Genomic DNA, 14957 nt, shown 5'->3' with positions numbered 1-14957 from the left:
TTTGGGTTCTACACGAGAGGTTAAGAGTAGTACACAGTAAGTTGTTGACTGCAGGTGCGCTCAGACAGTTCAAATCCAGCGCAGATAGCACGCTCTCAATACTTAGTAAAAAAATTACATTGTTGTAGTGTAATATCATTGCTGCCTGCGATTTGGGTCTGAGCGATCAAAGTGACGAAGACAGCAGTATACGCTCTAGCAATAAAAAAATTCTGATCACGACTTCCCAAAGTTCTGTTCGTTGATTATCAGCGGACATCTTTGGTTGGTGTGCAACTCGTGTTTTGCGCATGATAGTCTAACCATTCACAGAAGAATACTACGGGCATTCCCGTTCTCACCCTATAGTCACTTAGAACGAGCGATGCTGCTAGTAATATTGCGTGATTGAAACCATGTCTAGTGATATCTGTCAAAGAATCAACCTGAATAGGCTTCAGCTTGCTATTGTCTCCTATGTACCTCACTAGATTCACTTTTTGTTAGTATAGTCAGTATTCCTTCTTTTATATATTCCGATCTATCACAATCGATCACGATATAGACACAAATGTTATTGTAATTGACTATCATAACTATATATCGAGCATATGGTTCACAAGTTCGACTGTACATTTTTTAGCGATGCAGTCGTCCCAATTCAAGATGAAATGTTTCGACAATTCGTCGTCATCGGATTATACAGTTGTATGTCATAAACCCATTCTAACCACCTGTGTATATAAACGCATATTAAGTGTCGTTATACAACACTCCGAATGCTGATAATATATTTTAAATCTACATTTTTACGAATCATCTAAATCTTCATATTTCAGCATCAACCACGGGTAATTCTTTTAGGCTTACAATTGTAAATATTGAGAATGTAACTAGTAGAACGTATGTGATTTACCGCCTCAATGACAGTGGATGTTGAGCTGATCGATCGACATAATCTTTTCCATTGTAATATATTGTACCACTTTAATGGTTACACCAAGACTCAAACTTTAGCCCTTTAAACGACGAGCAACCAAGAGCAAGAGCACCCACATTAGGTATGTGCTTCAGCCTTGCTTTAACGTATTCTTTCTTCCCTCGCATCGCTGAGTCGATAGCAACCGCTCCGCACGAGCTGCTGCAAACATAATTTCGAACTACCCACACTAATCTATATTCTGGAACATGCATGGCCTACTTGTACTCCGAACAGGCCTTCGCATGTTCGAGGTCCATACATGTATATATCACTTTGACCGGGCACTCCCTACCTACTGCCGACGGTCAGCGGGGCGGCAGAGAGAGTCCTTATCAATTACCACGTCACGTACATATTCACTTCGGTACACAATCTACGATCATCTAACTAATTATTTAACAACACTACACACATGCACACGCACAGTCACAGACATTCTTGCACACTTATATTTACACACTATTCACTTACTAATAAACCACCGAAATGATATCTACATATATACCACGTAACAAACTATGCTAAGCCGGACTCCGGTTGTCCTGCACTTCGAATGAGGGCACCAAGCCCCACTCTTGCCCCAGTCACTGTCACTATTGTTTGCGACTCTATGCCCGAGCTACGACTGTCTTGCCGCTAATACACGCAGAGATATATCCCTCTCTCGCGTTCCCACAGCCGTACGATGCGTGTTCATACGCAGTACTTGTATGGGAGCTGATGCTCAAGTATCACATGCACACCACCATGCCGCGAAACTACAGCCCATACTTCTCCTGCAACCGATGCCGCAGCACATCCGGGAATTGCATGAAGAACGAGTCCCAGTTAGCTCCGATACGTTGCTTGAAAGCCATGAGGATCTGGTGAAGGGTGGGAGTGAGAGGATATAGTTAGCAACCCATATGGTACAAGATAAGTCTGTCTTCGGATTCACAGGTGTTAAAGTTACATAATACACATGAAAGATTGGTTGATGGTATAGAAGGTACACATTCGTAGGACCATTGACAAAAAGTAATACACAGTGCTGATCAGAGCAAGCAACACGCCGTCTTAAAGGTCTCGCACACACTCACGAAAAAGCGCCAGGGAGGCATGCGCACCATTTGAGACATATTGTTCTAACAACTGTGAACAATACGCTCACGAACATGAAACAAACGAGGCTTATGCACCGCTGTCAACATCTCTTTCAGGTCAAAAAACGGCACACACACACACAACCAACAACGTAGACAAATACGCACTGCACAATACATCCCACCAAAATAGATGCAGATAACGCCAACACACCCACCCATGAAAACCCCAAAGTGCTTGCATACCGTTTTGAACATATCATCCAAATCAGGTTCGACATTCTGCCACGAGGCCACCGCGTCACAGAACCACAGGAATGTGCGGTCTACGCCCTCAGGATTCAACATGATCATGTGGCACACCCCCCTGAAAGCCGAGTCCTTCTCGCCGTTGTCGTGAATGTTGCGCATGGACTGGCACCACGGCAGCATGAACAGCTCCAGGTGAGGAGCAACCTCCTGTATATATATGTAAATACAAGTATATATATATGTAAATACAAGTATATATATATATATATGTATATATATGTATATACAATAAATACAATAAACATTAAATATATATGTGTGTGTTCGTGTGTTGGTAATATCAGAGACACGAATAACTACCATACAATCCGGGGGAAGCCCAACCTCCTGCAGAAGTGGTTATATGTAGATTTATGCGTGTAACACACATGACGGTGGTGCTTCGCATATACATGTGTGCGCTGGTCTGTAACATGGACAGCTACGTGGGGCAGTCTCGTTTACAAGCGCGTGTATGCGTGCTAGTAGCATGGTATGGGTATGGGGACGTGTGTATCGCATACACAGTGCCAGGTGTGCACGTACGCGAATGGGTGTAGCATGTTCAGTGCCGGGTGCGTATGCTCTTCGAGTGTGAGTAGTATGCGCAAGAGGTACGTGAACAGCCTACGCCTATGTCTGTGTACGCCAGAAGACTGCCGGATGATTAAACATGAAAGGAAGTACCACATCTAATATTCAGATTTCTAAAGATATTCAATTACTAAACCAGAAACATATGCAGACTTAATAAAAAACACACCAACTTAAACCCGTATAATTCAGATCTTGAACTCTCATTTTTTTCCAAATGATACAGTCAACACCGCAACACGCGTAACCATGACAACTTACACGAGGGCAAACCAGCCCAAGGCGGCCGAGGGTGATAGCACAGTTTTCAATCAGGGTCTTAGGCGTATGTTCGCGGTTGATAATTTTAACTAAATGTGTCAGGATGACGGGAACACTGGGTTGTATCTCCGGCCCAAATTTCATGGCCACTTCACCTGTTGCATGGTTGGATGTGAGAAGGATGACGCGCAATGGGCTGAATGAAGAGACAAGATTATAGAATAGACATGGCAATAGGAAGTGGACATGTGTATGCACAGGAACAGAATGGCATAAAACCTTGCTTCACGGCTACGATGCGAAGTATCAGAGATGATACAAACTGAATGGAGAGTACCGGACGTCTACTGGACTCGATTGCGGCAATGAAGATAAATGCACGCGTGCCTAGAGAGAACCATACGCGTCACAAACACATGCGCCACAGCAAGACACAATGGTATGTAGACTGGCATTATACACGGAATCGTGGACTTGTCTGGCATACCATAAGCAGACCCTTTTGATCAACGGGCTCTCCTATATATATATATATAGTGAGAGAGCTCGATAGATATAGGTATAGATACATATAGATATAGCGAAAATTTGAGAATGATAAACTACAGCAAGAGTCAAACACGTTCTCCGAAAAACAAACAAACACTCACTTTCTGCATCCACTGATAAAGTGTACATGTTCCATACACCAACAGGCATCATTGTAGACGGATTTATGGCTTGCTGACCATAAAGCTGCATATCTAATGTCTATGAGCACACACATGCATATACATGCATATTATCTCAATGAGTAGCATATATTCATGCATGGATTATATCTAAGATACCTCCTGCGCCACACGATCAATAGCAACAACGTGCACGACGGGGGTCTGCGCGTACATACCAAACGCCCAGCAGGCATTGTTGCAGACAGAGATGTAGTTGGTGTCTAAGTTCTGGCTCACACACGGTAGTATCACCTGGATGTGAGGCTTCACATGGGGCCAGCACGCCTTCGTCAGATCACCCAACAGCGCAAAGGCGGACTGCCGCACCTCGGGTACGGGATCCTAATGTGTTCAAAGAGATGCCGTGTGTGAGCACTGGCATATATATATATATAGATATATATAGATAGATATAGATATAGATACATATATATAGATATACATATATATACATAGATACACACACACATATATATATATAAATAAATACACACACACAATATTTATATATGAGCGTAGAGCATGGTGCGATGTATTTGTGTGTAGAGGATGCGTGTGTGAGGATGAATCATATACGATATATAAGAGTGAAGTAGTTGTGCATTTGTATAATCGTGCCTGTAGTGCAACGCACAAGCAAAGCGAACAGAACTGATTCATAGCACAAGTAAGGTCAAGAGTCACAAAGACAAACATACGAACATACACATAGTAGGTCATGGTAGTTGAACGCCCAACAAATTCAGGTTAGAATCAGAAATAATCACATATCTGAGATCGGGAGTACCTTCATACACTCCAAGTGTAACAGACAGTGACAGGTGAGATAGCACATACCTTCATACATGCTATTAAGTGTAACAGACAGTGACAGATGAGATCACATACCTTCATACACTCCATGATGAGTAACATCAGGTGGCTGTTGGCCACCAGACTTTCTAAATCGGAACCTAAGCCCTCTGCCATCCCACTCAGCAGATCCAATGCCACAATCATGAAGTCCTTATCTGGTGGCTGTGTAGACAATGCATCAAAGATAAGCAATACATATAATACATGTACATATGCATATACATACATATAATACATGTACATATGCATATAAAACATGTACGTATGCATATACATACTTATGATACATGTACATATAAAACATGTACACATACATATAATACATATACATATGCATATACATACTTATAATACATGTACTTATGCATAAACATACATACATACATATGCAGATCCAATGACACATTCCATAAGGTGTTTATCTCTTACAATGAATTTAAGATAATATATATATATATATATATAGATGCAATACCACAATCGTAAAATACTTATCTGGTGGCTGTATTTTCAAAGAATTAGAGATGAACTATAGATACATAGATATGCAAAGGTATGTACACAAATCTAACGAGGCAATCAAGAAGTTCTTATCACAACAGCTTTGTGCATACATGTAACAACACTTGATACAGCATCCTGCGAGAGCGTTAATCACTTTCGCTGAATGATATACAGCAGTCGGTTGCGCTATAGTAGTCACCCAACTCCAGCAGATTATACACACACCCACAGCAACTGTGTACAAGCATAGTGTACCAAGCGTGTATACACAGGCATAGACATACCACGATGTTTGCATTAGGGTCTTGCGAGAGTGTTTGGTAGGCGTGCAGGGTTGAGTGCAGCAGCCGATTGCACCGTTCGAACACTCCCTCGGCGTAGGGTAAGAATCCGATGCCCAGTGCAGATGCCAGGCTAGATAAACACTATATATATATATATATATATTAGATGGGAACAGACAGTGCAAGCAAATGATGAGAAGAAATAGGTAAAAGGAATGGGACAGACAGTGTCAATAATGATGAGAAAAAGTAGGTAAAGGAAATGTGAACAGATAGTGTCAATATTGATGAGAAAATAGCGATAGAAAAGATTAAGAATACATACGATCAGACAAGCAGCTACAGTGCAGAATCAACAAACAAACATACAACTAGATATAGTATCTACATGGCCAATTGACAAACAAACATACAACTAGATAGAGTATCTACATGGCCAATAGACAAACAAACATACAACTAGATAGAGTATCTACATGGCCAATTGACAAGCAAACATACATTTGGGTGAGCGATGACGAGTGTAACTCATAACGCACAGTATCACCAAACGCACTGACAACGAAAAGAAGAAACCCATATACGATACGATGGGGAATCACTTGACAGAGACACACTCTATGTACACCAAAAAGCGACAAGCAGATGATAGACAAGTGAAGCATGGGCCGATAACAGCGTATAACGTATGGTCGATGATTGAGTAGATCTCCCTTGGCAACTGTGCATGTTAGAATGCAACCGACTCCTCTGTACTTGCACGTAGTTTACTTTCCTTAGTACCTACACATAGCCTGCGTAGCCTATTGCCTTCAACAGCTTAACTGCGTCCTACAACTCAAATTCTATGGCCACACACACGCACATACAACACACCCACCCACACACCTCGAGTAAAGGAAACAGGTCGCGGCTATCGTCAGGCAATTGATTCCATTTGACAATGAAGGGCGGCATGATCACCTCAATGTATTGCGGTTGGTTTAAGCAGCTGGTTACACAATCGGCGAGCGTGCCAATCGCATCGTATAGAATTAACAGGTTTTTGTGCTGTCGACCAATCGAAATGGGGAAAAATAAATAGAAACGTTGGCAGGAGTGCCGGAAATCAATTGAAGACCCAGTCAGCCAGTCAGATCTAGTTAAAAAACAGACTAGATCTGTCAGAATGCAGTCTAGATCAAATCGACAGACTGATGATGGTTATTCATGAACGAAACATGAATCGGCGTCGCAATGAATTAATCGGCGGTGTCCAGAAGATGCACCAGATAAGAATTTAATGGAATTGCCACAGATAGCATGTGAGCGACCAAGCACGTCGTATAGAACTAACACGTCACACACGGGATGTGCCGAGGGTCACTTTAATGGTAGCAATGCGCTTGAGAGAGGGTGTGGCGAGGCACAGGTACATGTCACATATCCGAACAATCATCGCACCCGAGGGAGCCACACGCACACCACAAACTAGAGACTCTCTTGGAGACACAGGCACGGCAGTCATTAATAAGAAATGATCACAGCCCGGCATCAGATCAGCAAGAAACACTGGGTTTATTAAACCCTAAATCCCTAAATCGCGTGCACACCTCACACTGTCGTCTGCATAAGCATAAACGTATTTCCATCAGCTGACACTTGCAGATGTGCACTCGTCCCTGGCAAGTGTGTTAGAAGCACACTCAACAGCATGTATACCTGCCTGGATACCGATCAAGTGCACACACTTGTACGTAACTAAACACACTCGGTAAGATCAAGTGTACACACGCACACTCACCTGATATTTGTCAAACGCGGCTACCAGGTACTTGAGAATGTCGTCTAAATACGGCACTAAGCGTGTGCCCGCCTCCTCTTCCAGTGTGGCAAAGGCACTGCATGCAGCCTCTTGCACTCGTTTGTTGTTGTCTAAGACGCACTATGCGTGTAAATCAGTGGGTGGGAAGGGAAAATTAGTTTCGAATTAATTCACGGATCAGCAAGGGTGATAAAGCTTCTTGCACTCGCTTGTTGTTGTCTACGACGCATTAAGCCTGTAAATTAGTGAGTGCGAAGAGGAAACTAGTTTCGAATTAATTCACAGACCAGAAACAGTGATGAAATTTCTAGCTCTCGCTCCTTGTTGACTACGACGCACACATGATAAGTGCAGTGACGAGGGTACGAATAGATTTGATTTAACGACAGACAGCCAATGATCAGCATGAGCAACCAATCCATCCCTGGGCCGATAACACCTTGCCAAATACCTTCGTTTGTACTACTTGTATTGATATAAGACTGAGAGTACGTAAAAGCGCACAGACGCGCGAGTTTACTATAATTACCCACACGCAAATCAGCGTAGACTCCGCTCAACTAGGACCACTGCAGTACTGTGTTGTTGCCACGTGGCATTCCACTGAGCGATCGAATACAGTCTCAAACAACTTAACTGTTGTCAAGTTACTACGACTGCTAAGACTGTTGTTAAGTTACTATGACTGCTAAGACTGTTGTTAAGTTACTATGACTGCTAAGACTGTTGGTAAGTTATTGTGACTGCTAAGACTGTTGTTAAGTTACTATGACTGATAAGACTGTTGGTAAGTTACTATAACTGTTAAGATTGTTGGTAGGTTACTATGACTGCTAAGACTGTTGGTAAGTTACTATGACTGCTAAGACTATTGGTAAGCTACTATGAAGACTGTTGTTAAGTTACTATGACAGCTAAGACTGTTGGTAAGCTAATGTGACTGCTAAGACTGTTGGTAAGCTACTGTGACTGCTAAGGCTGTTGGTAAGTTACTATGACTTTTAAGGCTGTTGGTAAGTTACTGTGACTGCTTAGACTGTTGTTAAGTTACGATGACTGCTAAGGCTGTTGGTAAGTTACTGTGACTGCCTAGACTGTTGTTAAGTTACAATGACTGCTAAGACTGTTGTTAAGTTACTATGACTGCCAATACTGTTAAGTTAGGATCGTACACAAAATCAAGATAAAACACGGCCTACAGTGTTCGTTTGCACCACTTCCTTCGAGCAATTCCTCAATAAGACTCCTTTCAAAATAAAGATATGGGATTGTAATTTACCTACCGTTGTCTGTTTTGTACCACCACTTACTTCGAGTATCTTCTCAACAAAGTGTCTTTTATATTATAAGTAAAGATGTGGTATAGCAATACACACGACGTTCATTGCTTAGTACTATCACTTACCTCGAGCATCTTCTCAACAAAGTGTCTTTTATATTATAAGTAAGATGTGGTATAGTAATAAAAACGACGTTCGTTGCTTAGTACCATCACTTACCTCGAGCATCTTCTCAATAAGGTTCCTTAAGTACGGATACTGTCCTTCCTGCTCGGGCGGAGTAGTGACTATCCATTGCGAATACCGCGACAGCGTCCAGCACGTGATAGACCGCACAATTGACTGCAAAGCAAAACGTACAACAAACGGATTGGGTGAGCAACCAAAGACGAAGGTACGGAGAAAACGGGTAAGGTACCCCACATCGTCTGCTACCTGATAGTATTTATCTATATACATAGGTTAAGGTATGTATGCTGAAGGTGTCACGAGATGGAGCGGAAACAGGCCAGGTGAGAGGCGGTGTATGGACACACACATATATATTGTCTTGTTCCACAAGCACGGTTATCACAGACACACAAACACACACATTGACGGGACTGAAACTCGAGCAAGCCATTCATGAAGATATGAGAAGCACGAGAATAGATAGACGTATACATGCATATACTACACCTCACAGACACACACACACACTGCCGCAATATATATATATATATATATATACAAACCTTAGCATCACCCAGGCAGTGGTCAATCAGGAAGACTACTAGTCCTGGTAAGAACTCCAGCATGCCATTCATGCACCCTTCCGATATAGCACCCAGTGCCAGGATTCCACACTCACGCTCCACCCAGTTTTCACTCTGCAAGTCTTTCTCGATCAGCGGCAGCAGAATGGGCAGCAAGTGGTCTTGAAACACCACCGCCAGATAGTCTAAGGCTGCGGCCGAGCACTTGCGCAGGTTCCATTCTAACGATCTGAGTGGAGAGGGGTGGGGAATAATAAGGGTAGGCAACGGCGGAGAGGGGTGGGGAAAAACAAGGGTAGGCAACGGCTGTGCACAAACTATATATGGCATGGCGGATGGTCTGTGGTATGTTGAAGTTAAGACTGGTAACTCGCGCAGGTGGGATGCGAGGTGCATAGCAGCATGTGGGTGGGGAATGAAAAGGAATCGCTCTACACGTTTAATAATGGGTACATATTCAACCATCACACAGAACATCTACCCCTCTCGTCTACTTCACACTCAGTCTCAACGTTGTAGAGGTTTAATAATAGGTATATATTCAACCCATCACACATAACAACCATCCCTCTCGTCTACTTAACACGCAGTCTCAACGGTCTTAGTGCCCAGCTTGTGTATCTCATGGACACTTGTAGCTCGCTGTACACACCCATAGGCCAGTCTAAACACACACACACACACACACAATGCCATGTACATACGTATCTTGACAGCACATGATTCTCGACTGCCCATTCTCCGCATGTCTATAGCTATACCGTCCAGGGTTCGCTTCAATGGCTTTGAGACGGGTGTTATATCGCGAATACGCACACTATAACCACAACCCCTATACACAGCAAAAACCACCCGTTTATGCTTAACCAAACCACTTGACAATCGGATTCACCTCTCCACAATCCCAATGCACGAGCATATGCGCCTTCCCACGCCCCCACCGTACTTACCCATCGTTCTCATCCCCATACTCGTCGTTTTCATCGTCTGAATCGGCCACTTCCACCGCCTTGCGCGCGCTGATTTTGGCGTGTTGTGGCGCGATGTCTTCCTCTCGATCTGGGATCATGTGATTGTCCTCATCCGCACACAGCAGGATCTGGTCCGACTCTGAGTATCGCATACCTATCGCATGCAGACGAATAAGATGGGTCAGTCAGTAACAGTACCCATGCCTGCCATGAAGAAGCTGTGTGGTGTTGGGAAGGAGGCGCACGGATAGTTCGGTACCGAATGGGTACGCAGAAGCATGTAACGGAAGTCGGAATGTGGTACTGTCACTGCACTCTATCTAGACAGAACAAGCTACACATACACACCTCCATGCGATTGACTTTCTGTAAATACTCGTAGGAGTTGGAAAGTACTCGCGGACGCGTCAGACACTTATGCACCACACTTTCGTATTGGCAATGCCATTCCAATCTAAGGTTCAATAGACAGGTGCTTGTGCATTGATTTGGGGTGTACCTTTGAGAAGTGTAGGGATGAGTTGGTCGAGGTATTTCGGCAGGTATTCCCACGCTGTCTGCGGATCCGCAAACGCCAGCCAAAACTCGCACGCCTCCAGCGCCACTTTCTGTAGGTTAACGGGAAAGGTGTGTAATATAAGGCGCAGTTATAGCGTATACCTTTACTACCTGTAGTATATATATAAACCCAAAGCTTGTGTTTAAACTCTAAACCCTGCTGCTAAATTTACGCCCAAGGGTCGACAAAACCACCTCAAACGCGCCAGTTTCGCTAACACATTAGGCAATGATGCCACGTACACACTAGTCACACATACCAGCCACCTAATCGGTGACAGAGAGCACATACTGATCCGAACACCACTTGTATTGAAAACATTTCAAGTCACTTTGATAAAAAAATCAAACAACAGCTGCCAGCAGTACAATGCGCGCACCCCTTGCCTGGGTCATATAAAGGCACACCTACGGATAATTAAGCTGCATATAGTAATGCATACTTTTGCTTTTAATGGCGACCACACTTTGTGCGCGTCATGCAAATGGGCGATTGTACATATATCTACACATGGATATATACACTTGGCTTGTGGGGATCCTTGTGTGCGCGAGTATGCTTGGTATCTCTTTCTATCTCAGCATGTGTATGCATGTCCCCCCTTGCTACGTACGTTCGTATATACCTGTCAATACCAAATGCTCGATATTCCCAATAAACCCCTGTACGTACCTGGTCCGGGTGTTGCGTGCACATGAGCATGTACGGTATAATATTGTCCATCTGGGGCACAAGGATATCAATTTTCGCCTCCAACAGCTTCACCATTCCTTGACACACGCGCAGTCGGACCTCAGTGATCTGTAAGTGAGCGAATGTAAATAGAAATAGAAATATAAACATATATATATATATATACATACATACATACACACACACATATATATACATATGCATATATATAAATATGTATGTATATATATATATATATATATTCATTGTGCGATTTTTCCGAAATGCATGCATACGCAATCCGCGCAGATATTTTTTTCTCCCTAACACGTGCCAGCGATCATTCGGGAGAGATTACAGCAGTCAAGAAGTGAAAATCATGAACAACCGCCAACTCATATCCCCTACCTTACACAATGAATGCCAATACTTGTAAGCGTAGAACACCACACACGTTCACACATACATACACACGATAGTAAAACTATATACCAAAATAAATAAACATACACGGCATTGGAGAGTTGTACAACCCAAATGCCAATACATGCTACCATGGCAGCCCACACACTACCCCCTCACTGCACACCCACATACATCGTTATTGGCGAGCTGGAACAGTGTCTCCGCAAAGGCCTGGGCGAACTGCATCATGCCGGTGGTCTCCTTCATGATGAAGTGATTAAGCGTGCCCAGTGCAAGCACCACCACCCGCGGCCTGTCACACGCACACAGCTGGATCAGCTTCGGAATGACTGTGTTGAGTGGCTGCGATGGCATCTGTGTGATCTGGTGTGCGCTATCCTCGCACACTTTGTTGAGCGCTCCCACGGCCCCTTCCACCACCAACTCGTCGCCAGAGTCGACCAGCTGACACAGGTTGTGCAGGAAGCTCTCCATGACCGTCTTGTCGTACAGGCAGAGTGTGGTGACGAGTATGCCCACTGTGGCTCGGATTAGAGGACTCCTATCGCCAATACATATCTGGCAGTTCATCTTTATGTATTCACGTATGTTGGGGGGGAAGGTCTCATAGCGGATGCGTATGTTGTTCTTCAGGATGATTCCGGCTAAGGAGCGCAGCGCATCTCTGCGTTGGGTCTACAAGTATAACGGGTGATGTTTTAGGGGAGGTATACACGCGTACGAGTTCGCTGGGACACAATGAAAGAAGTAGATATTGGCCTAATCACAAAAGCACACGCACACAGATACACGTATATATATATATATATATATATATATATCTATATGCACCTATACATATACATATACAAATATATATATATACATATATATATGCACATATACATATACACATACAAATAAAATACATATTCGTTTACACACAAATATGCACATGCACATGCACATGTACGTACACATACACACAGATATAGATATACAAAAATAATTGAAATATAAGACAAAACCAAGCTTGCGATAAGAGTATTCTTCACGACTTGTAGAACGAGAATGCAACAAGCAAAAGATCTTTTAGTCCAGCAATACTACTCCGACAAATGGTCGCATACATTAATAAAAAAATAATAAAAACCAAACCCCCAAAACCCAATTTCTGAATATGAGCTGTTAAGTGGTCGTTGTATGAAAAGCCAATCGAGACAATCAATAGATAGTACATGATAGTATAGAGAAACATTTCGGCACTTCGGGAATTCATTGGTAGGCATTGTCGGGTATGCAATTAGTGGCTTCAGACATACGTTTGATGCAATATATGGCACCGGACATACACTAGCAAGGTAGCAAGGACATGCACAATACAAACTACAAAAGGGACACTGTATTTACTATAATCAAGCCATACGCTACAGTAGACATATAGGCTATGCACAGTCACGTTCAGCGTTTAATCAAAGTTCTTCAACGATTTTCGCAAAGCAATTAAAAGACCACACACCGCAGTGAGACCATCAGATACTGGCAGTATGTATAAATGGGAGCATGCTTTTTTTATTGCTGAAGATACCAATGTTCCATTAAACGATAGAAACACGCACTGTTACGCATGTTACGCGGGGTTCATACCGTAGCGGGGTCCTCCCCGTCGACTGGCTTCATTTGCGTCAGGATGTGGAGCAGATACATGTTGAAATCAGGCGACTGCGATTGGTGGGATAGGAAGAAGGGTTGAGGGAAAGGTGGGAATGCATGGGAATGGCTGAGACAACAAGTCCAGTGGGCAGTCATTTTTATTGGGAAACCAACATTCATAGTACACCCGCCAGCCCAAAACTTGACCAAAGGGCCACGGTTGCAATCTAGGTGGCCGAATAGTGTATATGCTTCCTTCATCTTTCGTGGATAGATAAATGCGAGTTGTAAACATACAATGCTATCTATAAGCCACGAAACACAAAAGTATAAATCAAGGATATGCATGTCATCTAATAAACAATAATATATTTATAAAAATAAGTTACTGACACACACAAGAAATATACATAAACCTACATACAAGATATGCATAAACCAACACGAAAGATATGTATATAAACCAACACACAAACAAATACATACACACACATATATATATTAAATAGAAATATATATATACATACTTACAGAAAAACATACATCTATATAAAAAGATACGAATACAAAGACAAAAAGACACGAATAGATATATATATATTTACAAAATAAATACAAAACATACATACAAATATACATAAAAAACCGGATATATGTATATACCGAAGCGAAATTGAATCCACAAACATGCACATAATTACAGATATTATATATATACAACATTCATGTATTCATAATCATACACACACACACACACACATATATATATATATATATATATATTATACATACTGACATACTAACATACATAGATACATAGATATATAAACACACACACTATTTATTAGTATAAATATACATACATACATGCATATGATCTGATAACTTATATAAGCTTATCGTAGGTTCACAAATATTATTGTTTGTTGATATACGAACAAGCAACTCTGCATCTGTCACATAAATTCACGTATCTATGATACACAACATACATATTCATATACATATATATATATACATATATATATGTGTGTTCATAAATCGATTGCTACACAAGTAAGTACATACATACATACCTAAATACGTAGGTACGACATACATACACACGTAGGTACGTACATACATACATACATACATACAGATATTTGAATATCAAAAGATACATAAATACAAATACTCATAAATACATAAATACATACATATACGTTCACAAATTTATATATATATATATATATATATAGTAATAATAATATATATTATATATAATATAATAATACGCACCTATAGAACTACCAACCTATGTACTACGAGGT

The 14957-nt window shown here is 42.0% G+C and overlaps 1 protein-coding gene across 1 annotated transcript in view; it reads right to left on the bottom strand.

The window, feature by feature from the left end:
* Window positions 1-914: 914 nt before the first annotated feature.
* Window positions 915-14957, bottom strand: part of SARC_08499 (transportin-1) — a 15058-nt gene continuing 1015 nt past the window's right edge. Inside the window, exons 2-16 of the mRNA XM_014297529.1 lie at window positions 13639-13713; window positions 12184-12687; window positions 11587-11715; window positions 10855-10963; window positions 10335-10509; window positions 9364-9613; window positions 8849-8971; window positions 7329-7469; window positions 6434-6595; window positions 5546-5686; window positions 4791-4919; window positions 4079-4244; window positions 3190-3344; window positions 2290-2502; window positions 915-1824 (exon numbers count right to left, since the gene is read on the bottom strand). Coding sequence (XP_014153004.1) covers window positions 1720-1824; window positions 2290-2502; window positions 3190-3344; window positions 4079-4244; window positions 4791-4919; window positions 5546-5686; window positions 6434-6595; window positions 7329-7469; window positions 8849-8971; window positions 9364-9613; window positions 10335-10509; window positions 10855-10963; window positions 11587-11715; window positions 12184-12687; window positions 13639-13713 — 2577 coding nt within the window. The 3' untranslated portion in view covers window positions 915-1719. The remainder of the gene's footprint in view (window positions 1825-2289; window positions 2503-3189; window positions 3345-4078; window positions 4245-4790; window positions 4920-5545; window positions 5687-6433; window positions 6596-7328; window positions 7470-8848; window positions 8972-9363; window positions 9614-10334; window positions 10510-10854; window positions 10964-11586; window positions 11716-12183; window positions 12688-13638; window positions 13714-14957) is intronic.

This window comes from Sphaeroforma arctica (assembly GCF_001186125.1).
Source record: "Sphaeroforma arctica JP610 unplaced genomic scaffold supercont1.769, whole genome shotgun sequence".
In the NCBI taxonomy this organism is placed as follows: domain Eukaryota; class Ichthyosporea; order Ichthyophonida; genus Sphaeroforma; species Sphaeroforma arctica.
The sequence above is the reverse complement of the archived record's forward strand: the minus strand, read 5'-3'. Positions and strand labels throughout refer to the sequence as shown.